Below are 18024 nucleotides of genomic sequence, written 5' to 3' on the forward strand. Positions count from 1 at the left end.
ACTAGTACTTAACCAGAACCAATATGCTGTACTGTAATATTTAGAGTCTATTTTTCCAAAACCAAGAATTTCAAGATTTTAACTTTCCAATTATATCATATACATGTATGAATCATTTCAAATGGAATTATCCAGGAATAGAAATGGTTATGCCAACCAAACTTTGCACTTACCCATCTCTTCCCTTACTAACAATTTTTACTTCAAAATAATAAATCCCACAGGCTGCTGGTATTGGATGCGTGGCTCGAACAGATGCTGCATCTTTGGGGGTTTTACCATGACCTGCATGTGAAAAAGAAGAACAAGTCACAATTCAAGAAAATAAGGCACTTGGATAAAATTTAATTTCTGTTATCATTTCAAGTAACTGAAGACCTAATGAAACATTTACCATTACAACAAGTCCAATATGGAAAATAGCTGCAGCAGCCAAGGCACTCTTCACACTGTCACTGCTTTATTAAGAGTTCAGAACCTGTTCAGGCGGTGGGGGCACGCACCTTTAATCCTAGCAGTTGGAAGGCAGTTCAAGGCCAGCCTGGTCTACAGAGTAAGTTCTAGAACAGCCAAGGTGACACAGAGAAACCCTGTCTTGGAAAATAAAGATGAATCTGAACACACTGAGTCTGGCAGCGGCCCTTGGTAAAAATTTCAGTTCTGGGTTTGTTTTAAGGAATTTTTTGTGTGAGTGTTTGCCTGCACGTGTGTCTGTGTACGACCTGTGTGCCTGCTGCCAAAGGCCAGAAGTGGGTGTTGGATCCTTTGGGACTGCAGTTAAAGGTTACTGTGAAGTAGGGCTGGGGATTTAGCTCAGTGGTAGAGCGCTTGCCTAGCAAGAGCAAGGCCCTGGGTTCGGTTCCCAGCTCCGAAAAAAAGAAAAAAAAAAAAAAAGGTTACTGTGAAGCTGCCATGTGAGTACTAGAAGTTAAACCCAAGTGCTCTGCAAGAACTAGCGAGCTGTCTCTCTGGTCTCCAAATTAAACAACGTAAGGTGACATTTTAAGTTATTCTGGATTGGAAGCATATAAGATAATGATTTTATTTTTATCAGATCTAAATCTGCATTTGATTTAACATTCCTATACATTCTTCTGCAAAATGGACCACTTTTTAAACTGAAGAGAGTTATAGGAGTGCATAATTTCAAATAAACTACATTAATAGGTACAACTCACTAAGAATTTATAATTCCGTTATTTGATATATTCTTAGAATTTCTAAAAAGACTGACCCACAATTCTTGAGTAAGAACAGTCTGCAGAAAAGTACAGTTCTATGTTTTTTGTTTTTAAGAAACGATATAAGACAATGCTACTGTTAACAGTGTAAACCACCTGTTGAGTAATGGCTTTTAAACTTTCTAAACTTGCCTTTCCTCATCCCAAAGCTTCCTATCATTCAAACACCTTACTTTATTTACTATTAACTCCTCAAGATTTAAATTACCCTAAAGTAAGTAAAATGAGCACGTGAAAAAAATGTCCAGAAGATTACAAAGGAAGCAGCTAGAGAAGGCGCAGCAGTGAAAAGCACACACTTGCTCTTGTCCAAGACACAAAGACTCACAGACAGACGCTTATACACATGTATCCATATGTATCTAATAAAAATCAAAACATAATTGCTTCTTGGTCTTTTGGCTAAGATCCAGTGTAAAAACAAAAATATAAAATTTAAAAACAAAAGCAAAACGACAACAAAAAGAAAAACCTACAAAATAGGCAGGACTGGGCAACAGCCCATCAGAAATACTCAGAATGTGAGTCATCCCCACGCAGGACTGCTTGAGAAGTACTCCCCGCCACGCCTCCAGAGCTGTAGGTAGGTATGTGTCGTGCAGTCCAACTGTCAGTGACTATCCTTCAGACAGGAGTCCTCAATCTCCAATTCACCACAGCTGCTCTAAAACTAGATACTGCTTTCAAGTAAAGCACTGTATCTTGTGACACACAACACTTATGTATGTGATATGACTCAGCATTTACTCCACCTAATTACTAGCGCACACCTTACTTAAATAGCCATGTTTACCACTGCAATGTCAATTACCACACATTCACCAGCTCAAAAGAAACCCAATTGAGTGGATTCAGTTCGACTACTCCTTTTTTACGCTGCTGCTGGTAGTGACAGGGATCAAAGAGAGGCCTAAATATGTGTTTCCATTCCTTTCTGTGAACCTTAAAACAAATGTTCTTATTTCTGTATGTCTGTGTGATGTGTAAGAATGGGGATGGGTATGTGCCACAACACACTTGTAGTGCTCAGAGGACAACATCCAGGACTCAGTTCTCCCCTTCCACTGTGAGATCTAAGGACTAAACTCAGACCTGCACTGAGCAATTTCACCAGCCTGCCATGAAAACTTTTGATAAAGGCAAAGTAAGACTCAGCCTTATGACAAAAGAGGGCCAATGAAGTCAGCTAGGGAGACAAAAATGGAAGCAGCAAAATGTAGCCTCCCCTCCCACAGCCCAATGATTTTAGCATATGTAGGTAACAGATTTACACTGAGCAGCAAGAAAAAAACAACTGCGCAAATATGCAAAACAGTCGAGTGTGTATGTGTATTTATGGAGCACATATGTGAGGGTGTGGAGGCAAGAGATCGCCTCAGGTATTGTTCTCAAGGTAGCATCAACCTTTTAAAAAAGAAAGTCTCACTAGCTTGGAAGTCAACAGAGTAGAATACACTGGTTGGCCAGAGGTGTGTCAAGCTCTGTATCCCCAGGACTGGGACTACAAGTGCATGCCACCATCCATGCAGTTGGCTTATAAAAACCGTGTGTCCTAAGGATCAAATTCAAGCCTTCATGCTTGTGTAGTATGTACTTTACCAGCTGAGCTATCTATCTCCCCAACCCTAATACACACAATAACAGGCATTTACTGAATTGTGGTAACAATGGAATAGCTTTTCAGTAAAAATATATTCAAATAATTAGGTTATCTATCATGCAATACTCATGCACACTAAATGCACAGTTAAAATTTAGACAGTCATAATTGGGCCTCCTCCCTATGAGCTGCTGGCCAGCGAGGCCTCTATGGCCCCTAAAACAATTACTTACTATGGCTTTGAGTAGCCTATCAAAACTAGATGGTTAAGACTCTACTGCTGAAGACAAGCTTCAGTTATAGCACACAGAGCTGAGCTGGAAACGCCCTCCCTACTGTTCAGTCTATGAACAGGTGCTGTGCAGGCTGCTGGGGGACAGTAGTCACCAACAGTCTTCCTCAACTGTGGACGTTATACGTTGCTCTAGTACTGACCTGTCAGGTTCCTTGTACCTAGTGGTGAAATAGAGTAGTAGCATGATCAACCACACTTCTGATCAGAGTTTGTCTACTCATACCTGGCTCTTTAAGTCTGGCGAAAAGCCCAGGGCTGAGAAGGACAGAGGCTTCTCAGTAGGGAAAACTACTACTACTGTTTTGCTAACTGGACCATGATGTGCCTGTAAATTGGCTTCTATCTTATGTTTATGCCCTTCTATCTTATGTTATGTCAGTTTTGGTCAAGTATTGAGAATAAGTAAACACTGACTGCTCAACCCTAATGGAAATTTCTATTACCTTCTCCAAGGCTCAAGGAACATCACAGAAGAGCTATGGAAAGAATGCGAAGAGCTAGAGGAAGGAGTGGATATTATGGAACTGTTGTGTTCTAAGCATGGCACAGCAGATAGGATTATCTGCACAAGCTTGGGTCTGTCAACATTGTGTTTCCCACAAAGGATCTACATGTAAGTTAATGGTTATCAGGTGAAGGAGAGACATTTTTCTTCAGAGGTGTAGCACTGATAAAATGTTCTTACTTCTGTAAATAACCCATCACCCAAGCTGTGTAAGTAACCCTAATGAAACTCACTGGGTTACCCATGCGCATGCATGCACACGCATACACACACGTATACAAAGGGGGCATAACAAAGGTATTATGGAATTGGAACAAGAAAGAGAAGTTAGTGGGAGTGGGACAAGAGAGAAGAAAACCCTGACTATATATACATTCTAATTGGAATTCTAAATCAATTATTTTATTATTGGGTTTTTATAATAAACAAGTTTTGGCAGTGACCAAAACTTATTTTAATTTACCAAAAATTTTATTTTAACAAAGAAAAATAAAGTTTCAGGTAGTACCCACAAATTCTAGAAGTAATTTCAAGATATACTTAAGAATAATAGTTAACATTATCTAATACTATAAGAAAAGCACTGTTTTGAGTAAATTGTATTTAGTAACTCATTTAATATTCAAAACAATCCAATAAAGAATTACTATGCAGCCTCACTTTACAACTGAGAAAACAAAGTGAGAGAAACCATGTTCATTTTAGAACCCTGATGACTTGGGGTTCTAAAACCAGGATATGTACTGCATTTTAAATCCAAGAAGCTCAGCAAGACTTCTGACCCCACATTAAAGATTATGGACATGGAAAGCTGAATTCTGGGAATCACTCCATCCCTATCCCCATCTATTCTTCCTACTTCGAGGCAGGAGAAAATGAGAACGAATACTGGAAGGTATACAACTTCTCAAAGTGGCAGGTACTTTTGAATGGAATTTTCTCATTAAACATTATCTATCATCAATTTTTAAAATGAAACTTTCAGAGAGATGATATGATTTGTTCCAAATTGGTAGACTCATACTAAATCCATACAAATTAAAATCCCATATATGTTTTCACTTTGCAAAATACCTGTAAGGTCTTCATAATCTTAAATCTTTTAAAAATCATTTATTATGCTTTTCTAAAACATTAAAGTTCTGTAAGTGTGAAAATTAAAATGATTTGATTCATTATTAAATTTAAAAGTTACAGGGTTTCCTGGGAAGTACAGCTCAGTGGTAAAGCATTTGCTTAACTTGCCCAGTGCTCTAGGCCAATGGTTCTCAAAAATTTAAAACCATAAAAATTGATTCATTACTTTTAAATTAAATGCTGTTAAAACAGTTGTAAATAGGTTGACCCCTGGAAGTACACACACACACACACACACACACTCAGTGGTAAAGCATTTGCATTCCAAACAGGATTTGAGAACACTGCCCAGGCCAATTCCAGTTCCTCTAAAAAAAAAAAGAATGAGATATTTGTGACAACCTTTGAAAAATGCTATTTAGTCATTGGTGACCCTCAACCATGAAAAAAATTATCTTATTGCTACTTTATAAACCCTTGATGCTAATTAAATGTTTATATAACGCTACAAAAAAATCATTACTTGAAAACTCTAAAACTAGCAAAACTATCTCTTGTTAGACTATATTCAACAATCTGTTGATTCAATTTAACTGAAAGTTGAAAATGCCCACTCCTCAACATCCAGCCAGCCTTTCTGGAAATCGTAAGTCAGCCTTTCTCACACAATCCCTTAAGGGATACCTCTGAAACACTCCCTCCAAAGCTTCCCCCATTAGCCTAAAAGACATACTGTTGCAAATCTTTGGGGCCCTGCCTCTGAATGCTCCTTTTCCTGTTCTGCTCAGTCATGTGAGCCTGTTCTAGTCCCAGTGTGGTGTGCTGCTGCTGCAACTGGAAAGCTGTCCTTCCTTAGGCTGCTCAGGTCCTCCTCACACTTTACTATAGAGGAACTTTAATCCAGCTCTGGCAAGGGATCACATCCAAACACCTTGTAGGTCTCTAAAATCTGGCCAGACACGTCATGGATTATAGTATGATTTGGCTGGAATACAGACACACCCTTAGTACAGATCTTTAATCCCTAACAATGAAAGCAAGGTTAAAAGGAAGCAGTCATGTTTTAAAGTGATGCCTAATTGAAGGGTAGACAAAGTGACAAATCAGAGAAAGATTTCGGATTTATGTAGACAATTTTACAGAGACAGGTTGCAGAGAGAACAAGCTAGACACAAGTGAAGACAGAACAAGCCAGAGAATGAGAAGCCAGAAGATTAGAACACATTGCCAAGTTAGTATGAAACCAAGCAGAGCAATTCAGTCAGAAGCCAAGAGAAGGCAGATTGAATCAGTCAGTCATTTTGAAAGATCATATTACAGAGAGGCTAGGAACTTCATGGCTTAGGCCTCAGAATAATTAGAACAGAGAAAGAAATGTTCTGGCCTCAGCCCAAGCTGTGTATCTGCATAGCTTGGGTAAAGCTCTCATCTCATCCCTTCATCTGAGGACCTAAAAGTGACATTTACACTTTAGACCTTGGCTCAAGCTTGTCTGCCTCCAACATCAGCTAAATTCTGACCTGACTTGGTCTAACCTCGTTTTTATACACTCTTCTAGAAACATGTCTCTCTTATATGACGCTAGCATGCTAGTACTTATTTGTGATTATCATGAGCTTTCTACTCCAAATTAAAGCACACCTTCCCAGGCCCCCACTCTAGATTTTGTCACCTATCTGCAACTATTCCACTTCAGAAATACTAAATTCTAACTAACCAGGCCTGTTCAGCTACAATAAAATACATTTCTTAAATACTAATTAGTTCACTTGCACTAAATATGGGAATGGTGCTAGCATAGTCTATAACACAGCTTTTCTCAATAACTGATAAAATTTTAAAGGCTTAGCACTATACAACAAAGGTCTTGAAGAGAATACCGGGGAATCTTATGAGGTATATCCCTATGGAGTACAGCATTTCGGGAACTACTAAGCATGCTACCATGTTAAGTCATCACCATAAGGGCAATATGGCAAGGGCCACAGGTTAGAGAGGCTAATAAGGTTTCCTCTGTGAGTAAAAATTCACCCATCTCACTTCCAGCACACATGTACAACATTATGAAAAACTAAAAGTGTGAGAATTAGCATAAGAAAATTAGCCCACAATCCCTCAGGAGAGACTTTTATCAACTAGAGTTCAGGATATAGGTTGAGTTTTGCTTTGCTTTTATTTAAGACTCCATTTAATTTCCAAAGTTGCTGAGGTCAACACTTTCTCCCCTTTCCCTAAGGTTATTCAAACATGTGTTATCCAGTTAAGATTATTTTATCAAGCCAGGTAGTGTTTTACCTCTGCAATTCCAGCATTTAGGAGGTAGAGACAGAGAATCAGGAATTCAAAGTTGTTTTTAGCTACATAATGAGTTCAAGGCCAGCCTGGGCTATATGAGACCCTATCACAGTAGTTCTTAACCTTTCCAAAGTTGTGACCCTTTAATACAATTTCCTCATGTCATGGTAACCTTCAACCATAAAATTATTTCATTTCTACTTCACAGCTCTAATTTTGCTACAGTTATAAATTATAATGTAGATATATCTGATATGCAACCCCTGTGAAAGAATTGTTCGATCCCCAAAGGGGTTGTAATCCACAGGTTGAGAACCACTGCCCTATCAGAAAGAACAGGAGAGATGTGAATGGCGGAGAAGGAAGATGGGGAAGGAAAATGAAAGGGGGTAAAAAGAACCTAGACTATTTTGTCAAACTGGGCGTTGTGGTGTTGGCCTGTCACCCTGGCTACTCAGGGTATTGAAAGAAGAGGCTTGCAAAATCAAGTACTACTTGGGCAACTTATATAGACCTTGTCTCAAAACAAAAATTAAAACAGGCTAGAGATAAAGCACAGAGGTAAGCCATTTATCCAGAACGCATCGAAACTCGAATAAAAAGTAAATCACATTCTGCATTCTCCCTGGCCTTTTTGCCTGTCTCCTAAATGATATGTGTTCATCACGAGTCTTGGTATTCTATGGTTTGCCTAAGACACAGTACCGTGTATCCACATCTACAGCACCAAACGAGGTATTTTCACTGTCCTAAAAACACCCTCCACTCTTAATCTAGTTCATCTCATTCCTTGAATGCCCACTCTCCTTTACTGTCTCTACAGTTCTGCCCTTTCTCCTTGGTCCTTTAGACAGGCTGCCTTCACTCAGAATTAATTATGTAGCTCAAATCCACACGTCTGCGTGACCTGATGGCTCATTTCATTAGTCACTGACAATACCCTATGAAATCAAACTTACGTCTTGATCCCATCACCAATTACCGAAAGGTATCTTGGTTGCTACCAGGTTTTAAAGACCACATAAATCTGTTGCAGACACTGATGAGCAGGGTGGAGGTATAGCTCAGTTACAGTCTTGCCTCCAATGCCCAATTTGGAGGGACAAAACTAGTTCAGATGCAAGCTTCTGTGAGGTGTAAGTAAGGGCATACTTGGGGATACAGCTGCTGGGGAGAAAGGTAAAAATATATTTGGCTTTGTCAGAAACTGCCAAACCATTTCAAAAGTGGCTGTATCATTCTGTATCCCCATTAACAATAATTTGAGTTCCTGTTGTTCTGTATCCTCACCAGCAATGAGCACACTGTCAGGTTATATCGTTACAGTTTAGCCACTCCAATACAGATGTAGTTCCCTTTTTTTGAAAATAAAGGTTTTTCATTTCAATTAAACAGGTCAATCACTTACACCTTGAAGCAGGAAGCAGGATCTAAGGCTGCAGTCAGCCACATGCAGTACTGGCATAGATGCCAGTGGGACTGAAGTAGGCCTGTAGGTCATTGGGACTGTGATAGCTGCCTGCTCTGCTGCAGTGATACAAAGTTCCACACTCCCAAGGAACTACCCCAGCCCCAGGCTTCCAGAGTCCTGTTATTTTTAACACACAGCTGTGTGGAAAACGGGGTTTTCTCAACAATGCATCTGAGGCACTGGAGCGGAAATGCCTGTTGTCTTCTTACACAAGACTTCATTTTTTTTCTTTTTTTTTTTGGGGGGGCTGGGGACCGAACCCAGGACCTTGCACTTCCTAGGCAAGCGCTAAGACTTCACTTTTAAACTTTATCTAACTCTCTGAATCTTTCCTTAGGATTTTTCCCCTCTTCGAGAACAAGCTTATGTGAGAATCTCTTACAAGGCCTCAAATGCCCTTCATAAGCCTATCCTTCCACCACCCCTACAAGCAAAGCCAGGGCCAGGGCCTTCCCTCAGGATCATAGCCATCTTCCCCTCTACTGAAGAGTCTAACGATGTGGCAAACGATCACACTGTGAACTCAGAACATCACCTGCCCCTTTCCCAGGGCTACCTATAACATGTTCAGACATCTTCAGTCAACCTGTTTCAATTATTCTAAAAGGCTCACCCGCATCATCTTCATTGACAGTAAGCTTTTAAGTTCAGTGAGCCTATTCTGTGAAGAAAAATGGAGGCCATTAGATGTGGTCATAGTCAGTTCTCCACTGTGCTACTCCAAAGTGACCTGTGTCCACAGCAGTCTATGTCTTCCACTACTCTAAGAAAGTGAGAGAAGGAACTCTCATCTCCAAGACCTGTACTCCAAAAACACATTTACCCCATCAGCCCTCAAGAGAAATATCTTCAATGTTGCTTTAATTTCACCTCAACTTTTATGACGTTCTCACAATGAACACATTTTTCTCACAAAGTTCTGTGCCTCTGTGTTATAAACCATTACCATTGTCAGTTGTATTAAGGTTGGTAGTGAACTAAAATCATGGTCTCATACCAACGTTAACATCACTTCAGTTTTACCCACAAACTAAATTAAGATTGACTTAGAAATGACATAACTGGGCTGGAGAGATGGCTCAGAGGTTAAGAGCACCGACTGCTCTTCCAGAGGTCCTGAGTTCAATTCCCAGCAACCACATGGTGGATCACAACCATCTGTAATGGGATCTGATGCCCTCTTCTGGTGTATCTGAAGACAGCTACAGTGTACTTGTATATGATAAATAAATAAATCTTTAAAAAAAAAAAAGAAAAAAAAGAAATGACATAACTGTTATCACAGTGCTTTAAGATTTTAAGAGAAGTCTTGATTATGTGGGCTTTGCACCTACCCTGATGATATCAGAATCTAGTCCTCAGTTGAAATGTAACCAACTATCCATCATTAAAAATAGAGAACATTTTTCCATATCCTCTCCACTTGAACCCCTTCTTCCACTTATGCTTTTAATCCCTGACACTTGGGTTTTACTTCCATTGTCGAGTACAAAGTCCTCTCCCTAAGGCTACAATGGCCTCATTCCAAACCCAGTGGCAAACTTCCCTGGCCTATCCAGCTACACACACTGCATGAGCAGCCTCTCCCTCCCTTCCCACTTCCTCAGCTCCCTTGGCACTACTCCTTCCCACTCATGGTCCTCAAAACCATGTCTTCTTGGGCCCCGTGCGCCTCTTAATGATGCAGGAAGTGTGCTGCCTCCGCCACAGCTCTTCCTCCTCCACACTCAAACTCTCTCAGTTCAACTACCACCTCGAGGGGAGTCCTAAAGCTGTGCTAACAGAGACCCCTCTTCGCAGGCCTCAGGTGACATACATACCTTTCCCTAAGAAAAACGGGCTGAGCCTATGTTGCTTCCACAGTACTTTGCATTTCGTAGCCACCCTCACGCCAAACTAAATCAACACAGGTGTTATGGTTTTGTGACCTCTCCCTCACAGGTACTTATGTCTGAAATTGGTCCTAGCTGTTAGATCTATCTGGGAAGGCTGTGGGAACACTGAGCTGGAACCAGTGGAGTGGCTGGGGGTGAGTCAGAGGTCACCGCCACGCTCTCCTTCCAGCCTAACTGCTTCCTGATCCACAGTGATATAAGCAACAGCCTCATGCTCCAGATGCCACCATGAACCCCACTATGCCTTCCCCGCTACAGAGGACTGTGTACCCTCTTAAAAGAGTGAACAGAAATAAACCAATCCTCCCCCATGTTGCTTCTGTCAGTTATTTTTGTCACAGTGATGAGAAAAGTAACTAGCACCCCATCTGAAGATCACCAACTCACACAGCAACACCCAGAAAAAGCTCTAGTCAATAAACTGAGGAGACACCGTACTTCCCCCCAGGACTTCAGAGAAGATAAACTAGTCATAGGAGAAAGACTCAAAATCTGCAACTGTAGCCGACTGTCAGCTACAGAATAGGCACAGCCTTGTGAATTTCCACTGCTGAGATCACTTAAAGAACCTTGATCCCAAACACTTATTCTGCTCCTTCTGTAAGGCTTTCTTGCCCCACCTTAGGCATCTCCTGGTTTCTATAAAGAATGAAGATTACGATTCACATTTCTGAGGGTTGGCATGGGGGCACACACCTTTGATTCCAACATTCAGAAGGCTGAGAAGCAGGTGGATCTCTGAGTTCAAGCCCAGCCTGGTCTACATAGCAAGTTCCAAGCCAGCCAAGACTACACTGTGAGAGCCTGTCCCAGAAACAAAAGGTTCCCATTTTTACTTATCCTCGGGGATACTGAAACTGTGCTAACATCTTCCAAAATCTATTTGATTCAAGGCTTAGTTTTAAGAACTCATAGAGTTAGGAACCTAACGCTCCTTGGTTTCTCTCATTATTCCTCAGATCTCAGCATCACCTTTAAAATCTTACAGATATGTCTGCTTTTCTCTACCCCTTCCACTGTCCAAGTTACAATCTTTAAAGCAACTTTTTTCTAAAAAGAATTGGCTCTTTTCTTTTTCTTTTGGTCTGATAAACTGGAATCTATCTTTCAATCAGTTGTGTGGTCTGACAGAAATAAAAATGAGCCAGGTACTTCCTAGTTGAAATCTTCTGACACTTCTCCAGCTCCAACAGAATAAGGTCTACGCTTAATAAACGTTCATTCAATAAGATCCCTTCATGCTTACAGCTCCAAACACTTAGAATAATGACTGCCTCCCCCATATTCTTAATTTTCCTTCTCCCAACCCTACACCTTACTTCTCTTTTAAGCTTAACCAATAAGCTTAACTTCTCCAAGAAACTATAGGCTCTCAACCTTTGGGGGCCAAACTACCCTTTCACAGGGGTCACCTAAGACCATCGGAAAATGGATATTTATATTACTATTTTAAGATGAGCAAAATTACAATTATGAAGTAGCAATTAAAATAAACTTCTGGTTGGAGTCACAATAACATGAGTACTGTATTAAAGGTTAGGAAAGGGAGACGCACTATAAGTAACCCTTTCCAGGGTTAGCCTCCAACTTCCTCTGTACCCTCTAACATTGTTCTAACTACTCCATTTTATGTTCTTTGATTTTCTATGAGGTCAAAGACAGTATTTTAATCATCTTTAAGGCCAAAAACCAGTACCAGAAATATGTTAAGAAAGATTAAGTGAGAGAACGGTTGAGTAAACAAGGCACACAAACTTACCAGAACTTTCTACCCACAGCACCTGTTCAGTTATCACTATTGCCACTTCGGGTTTTTTTTTAGTATAATTATTAAATATAATCAAAGCCAATATCAAAATCCAAGGGAAAACATTTAATTTCTTTCATTTTCTTGTTCTAATACAAGATCTTACTCTGAAGGCTAGGCTGGCCTACAACTCCCACCTCTACCTCCCAATCTCTATCTCTCTACCTGAGATTACAGGTATTTACCACCATGCCCAGTATAAATTCTTTGATTTTTAACAAATAAAAATTTTTAACTCTTAAAATTGCCCTTTTATATCTATACAGTGATATCTGAGTGTAAGTGCATGTGTGTGCATGTAGGAAATGAGGTGTCTTCCTCAATCACTTTTTAGTCTTATTTTATGATCTCACTGAACCTGGAACTGGCTGCTCTCTGGCTGACAACTCCCCATGATGCACCTGTGTTCATTCTGGCCAGCCTCCCCCGTCCCCAGTCACACCCCCACACCCCCAGGAGTTTCGGACACACACTGACACACACTGACACACAGTGGGTGATGGTGATCTGAGCTCCTCCCCTCATGCCTGGAGAGTGAACACTTGACCACTGAGCCATCTTCTCAGCACCCTTGCCATCCTTATCAGACCTTCCTCCTTGTAAGCAAAGGTTTGTTAAAATACTCGTTCAGACTTCAGGTCAGTGAAATGGCTCACTCTGGATAGGAGCGCTGCTAATGACTTCAATCCCCTAGGACCAACAAGGTGAAAGAAAACCAACTTCTGAAGTTGCTCCCTTATCTCCACATGTACATGTTTATAACACACAACCACACATAAGCCTGCATGCACACACATAAATAAAAAATGTAATAAGGAAAAAAACTACAGAACTTTTCAGTAATTATATTTACTAGTAACTGCTGGGAATTGAAGGGAGCTGAATTTGGTTCTTAGCACCCATACCAAGTGGGTCACAACTGCTAGTAACGCCAGCTGCACGGGATCCAATGCCCTCTTCTGGACACCAGGGCACTGCACTCAGGCATACACATACCTCCCCTGACCCCACTCCCACTAAAAACACTATCTACTTATTAAGATCTTATTAAGGATGCTTCAATTAAAAAAGGTAGTTCACCATTCATCACTTCCTTGGGCTACCAAGCTTCAATTCTCTGGCATTTGTCCTAAGCATTCTAAGGCAGAAGTATCAAAGTCCCAACTTTTCTGAAGCATTACTGAATAGCAGTTACCTTTTCCCCTAGTGGGAAACACCTCTCATTTCAAATGTCTTTCAGAAATGTGAGAGTAACTCACACGATGGAAAGATGTAGTAAGAATGAAGCAATGACCACAAAATTTAGAGATAGCCAAAATTAGATTTATTTTTTAAAAATCTATTTATTTTTTGTGTAGAAGTGTTTTCCCTATATGCATGTAGGTGTTCCTAGTGCCCAAAGGAGATGACAAGACGGCATCAGATTCCTTGGAACTGTAGTTACGGAGGGTTGTGAGCTACCATGTGGGTGCTAGGAATTAACCCCAAGTCCTCTGTAAGCAAGTACTCTGAGCAGATGAGCTGTCTCTTAAGCCCCACAAAAGTAATTTTCAAACCTAGCTAAGTTGGGACTTGAAAAATCTAATCTTCAGGTTAGACATACCTTCCTACTTAACACATCTACTTGTGTCAGATCTGTTTGTCTCTGTAAAGCATCCTAATAGTGAGTGAGTGAAGGGGGTTGGGGGTAGGGGAAGGGGGGGATAAAATCAGTTATTGACATTTAGGCTCACCAAACCCAATGCCATATTCATTAAATTCATTCTTTAATATTCAAAAATAAAATTATTGTTAAGTCTAAACCTGTCACTTTAAAAACCAATCAATAGACAATTTTTAAAATAAGAGAGCTATCCCAAGTGTTTCAGTAAAAGTTTGTAAAAAAAAAAAAAAAAAGCATCAAAAATTTAACTTAAGGCCAGCAAGGTAGTAAGGACATCAGCCAACAAGCCTGATAACCTGAATTGGATCCCTAGGACCCACATGGAATTAAGAGAAAACCCACTCCCACAGTTGACCTCTGAGCCCCACGCCTGTACCATGTCACACAGACAGGAAAACACACACACACACACACACACACACACACACACACACAAAATGTAAAAAGAACTTAACACACACTGTTCTACACACACACAGTGACTCTTCTACAACTCAATCCATTTTATCTAGGTATCTATCAATGTTAACATGGTACCTTCAAATCGCTAAAGAAGCTGCTTCCAATTTAGAAAAACATTTTAAACACAGAATGTGTTCAGAGGAAAAGAAATAAAGGATCATAATTCTTGTGAAACAAGTATGAACAAAAATCTTTAATACAAAAGATGCAAACAGAATGGTAACTTTTCAACTTAAACCAACACAGTACAAGGATACATTACACAAAACATCTACCCTTATCTGTGACTTTTAAGTTTTATTATCACTACCAAAGCACTTCCTTTTTGCTACAGAGTCAAAGTTGCCCAGTGTATCTGGTGTCCTCTCAAAAGACACACAGTAAAACCAGCAGCAACAGAAAACAGACTTTAAAATGACAAAGCTAGATGAAGGTTTGGAAAAGAGACACTGTCTTTGTAACATGGGGAAGGGAGACAAAGAGGAAAGAAAGATGGGGAAAGGGATGACAACCACCGATCTGTCCTTCCAGAGCTCATGCTCCATGTTTATGAAACAGCGATGTTTCCAGAAAGTGAATCTCAACGTTACACAACAGAGTAATAAAAAGGCCAACAGAGAGAATAACTGCGACAACACTATCGTAACATCCGAGGCAAACACACACAGGCATGCATCTGTCTCTGGCCCAGATGATTACTTTTACATAAAAGAAGTAAACACAACTCATCAAGGTGTATTAACTAAATAAGCGAAAATCCCTTACCGGGTATCCAGTTCAACTCCCGCATCACTCAGAAGAGGCTGAGGCCCTCCCCTGTAACATACCTAACATCACCAGAGACTGCTAGCACTCAGGAAAGCTAGGGGTCTTTGTTCACTAATCTCCCCACAAGCAGTCTCCGTCTTACAAGCTTTTTATTTACTATAAACCACAAAGTTAAAATGATAAAGTTTTGTCAAATCTAACAAAAGCATTCTGGCAGCCAAAACAGAAGAGAACACTTCATAACATAGCACTCACTGTTCACACAAATTTAAAAACAAAATTAAGTAATAATCCACAACGAAATCAACAAAATGTCCTAACTAAAAGAAAAAAAAATCAGTATTTTGAAATTTTCGGCCACTCACATCAAGGAACATAGCGTTCAAAAGAGTAAGTGCTTCTTTGGATCTATGGCAAGAAGAAAAAGGAATGTTCCACAAGGCCCATCTTTGTGTAGATTCTTTGCAGCCAAATCATTCAGCAGATTTCTGTTGCCATATGCGTTTCCAATTAAATAGTAGCCGATTTGTCAAGATTCTTCGCAAACCCTGTTCTGAATTCTTTCAGAATCTTACGGCAAGGCTGTTTATATCCTCGACAGACATGTCATTAGGATCCGAAGACCCTTCCTTTAGAGCCAATCAAAAAGAGCCTGCTAGGAATGTAAAAGCTCGCCTGCTTTAGATTTAGGGCCTAAAACACAGAATGTGTTCAAACTGATACCACTGCATTTTTCTTTACCCTCTCCACACAACTAAACTTGACGCACGCCATTAATCTGAGCGACAATTCAAAACCCCCTTACTGCCATTTATAACCTTCTATACAAACAGTTTGCTTAAAGCTTTGTTTTAACCTAGGAAAAAGTGGGGATGGGAGAAAGCAGAGGCCTAAGGTGGTTAACTTTGTTAACTGCAGGTGCAAAATATAAGCTAGTTTTCTTCAAAATGCTAATTGGTATGTTTTAAAACCCTTGTTTTCAACAAAACTTCATGTAACACCAACCCGGAAACACAGGGCATTTCCAATGCGGAGGGGGGAGGGTTTCTGCTCCCCGAAGAAAACAGGGAATCCTGAGGTTCCCCTCCCAACCTCCCAGTTGCTTTCAGTAAGGTGCAATGATGACCAACTTGGGCCCCTTGTCCTTTTGTCCCCCTAGACAATCTCTGGCCTAATTTGGGACAAATCCTCCACCGATCACGCCTCCCTCCCCCTCCTGTGTATCTCTGCTCTCCCTTAATTAGAAACTGTACCTCGGAATCGTGCCTCTCACCCCTGCTGCGTAAGAGGAGATGGCCTGACCCTCCACCTGGAGAACAATGTAACCCAACTCCAGCCCATAGATTTATCTCGAGGAAATCAGAAGGTGCGATGTGTCTGGTCATCCCGGATTCCCTCAAAGCGTCCAGCTCCTTCCCACCTGGGACCCCACTCTCACGTTCCCTCGCCCAGAGCCTCGCCCCGCACCGTCGGATCTCTCCGCGGGACCCCGCGCCCCGTACCTTTGTAGTGCACCCGCAGGTTGTTCTGCGAGAGGCCGATGTAGCTGAACTTGTCCTTCGGGCTCCAGGACCGGGGCAGCGGCGTCTCCTGCTCATCCACAGCCGGATAGAGGCGCTTTAGCCGCCGCTGCAGCTCCTTCTCTTGCTCGTTGAGGGCCGAGTCGCCGTGCGGGAAGGGGGCAGCGGCGCTGCTGCCCGCCGCCAGGCCCGGGACCGGGACGCCTGCGACCGAGCCGGGGCCCACGGCCAGGCCGGGAGGCGCGGTGGCGGGGGGCGGCCGCCGAGGCGGGGGCGGCGGCGCGGCGGTGGCCGGGGAGGCGGCGGCGGCGGCGGCGGGTGGAGCAGCAGGGCGGCCGCTGCGGCCCCAAGCCTCCACCAGGCGAGCCAGCCGGGGAGGAACCGGCGCTAGCGGCCGCGGGCGCGGGCAGGGCGACTCCGGAGCCCGGGGCCCCGGCGGCGGGCGGCGGCGGCGGCTGCTGTTGCGGCGGCGGCGGCGGCGGCTGCCCGGACATCCCGGCCGCGACTCAGCCTGCGGCACCTCCAATCGTCCCTGCTTCCTCCTGCGCTTCCCGGGGGCGCTGTCGCTGCGGCCGCCGGCACCAGGCGCCCAGAGTCCGCCCGCCCCGGAAGCAGGCGGCGGGCCGCGCGGCCCGGCGGAGCGCGGCGGTTGAGGAGACCGGCCGCGGGCGGGCAGACGGGGAGGGCGCGAGGGAGCGTTGGCCAGGCGCTGGCGGGCACGCGACCCGGAGCGATGCGGTGGGACGGCGAGGGGCGCGGGCAGGCGGGCGGGAGGGCGCGCGGCCCTGGGCGACGCGATGAAGCGGAGAGGCTGCAAGGGGTGCGAGCGGCCGCGGCGGCCGCTGCTCGCGGCTGTTTCCCGGCGGGCGAGCGGGCGGCGCGAGACGCTGCGCGCGGGCGGCGCCAGGCGAGGAGGCGGGCCGCGGCGCGAGGGGCGGGCCGGGTGCGCGCGCGCGGACGGGCTTGTCGGCGGCCTGGGGCTCTACGGCGCGGGCGCGGGCTCGGGCGCGGGCCTCCGGTGGCTGCGGGATCCTAGCTGCGCCGACCGGCGGCCTGGCGCGTCTTGTCGCGCCGTCCCCTCAGCCGCCGGGAGCCCGCGTCGCGCCCAGGCGAGAGCAATCGAGCCCTGCTGCGCCTCCGGGAGCTGAGCCCGGGGTTCCTAACGCCTCTAACGCAAGCGGGTCAATAAAGGGCCCTTGGAAACCATTTCTGAAGGCGAAGTCTCCGGCTTTAAATAGTGACCCTCTCGTTAATTAATTAATTTATGAGGAGTCCGAGTGAACTTAACGGGGGAACAGCCACGTTAGGAATATCAATCAAGACTGGCAGATCGTCAAAGGGCAGGGACGCGAACTGTGTGTGCATTTAGGAAGGGCTTCTGGGGACGTCAAAACATTTTATAAGCTCATTAATTCTCACCATAGG

The 18024-nt window shown here is 43.3% G+C and overlaps 1 protein-coding gene across 1 annotated transcript in view; it reads right to left on the reverse strand.

Annotated features, from left to right (window-relative positions):
- The window catches only part of Ranbp9 (RAN binding protein 9), a 77715-nt gene extending 60528 nt beyond the window's left edge, over window positions 1-17187 (reverse strand). The window contains 4 exon segments of the mRNA XM_032884826.1: window positions 174-285; window positions 16582-16894; window positions 16897-16949; window positions 16952-17187. Of these exon segments, the coding sequence (XP_032740717.1) occupies window positions 174-285; window positions 16582-16894; window positions 16897-16949; window positions 16952-17093 (620 nt within the window). The 5' untranslated portion in view covers window positions 17094-17187.
- Between the last annotated feature and the right edge of the window lie 837 nt (window positions 17188-18024).

The sequence above is a fragment of the Rattus rattus genome, chromosome 14 (assembly GCF_011064425.1).
Source record: "Rattus rattus isolate New Zealand chromosome 14, Rrattus_CSIRO_v1, whole genome shotgun sequence".
In the NCBI taxonomy this organism is placed as follows: domain Eukaryota; kingdom Metazoa; phylum Chordata; class Mammalia; order Rodentia; family Muridae; genus Rattus; species Rattus rattus.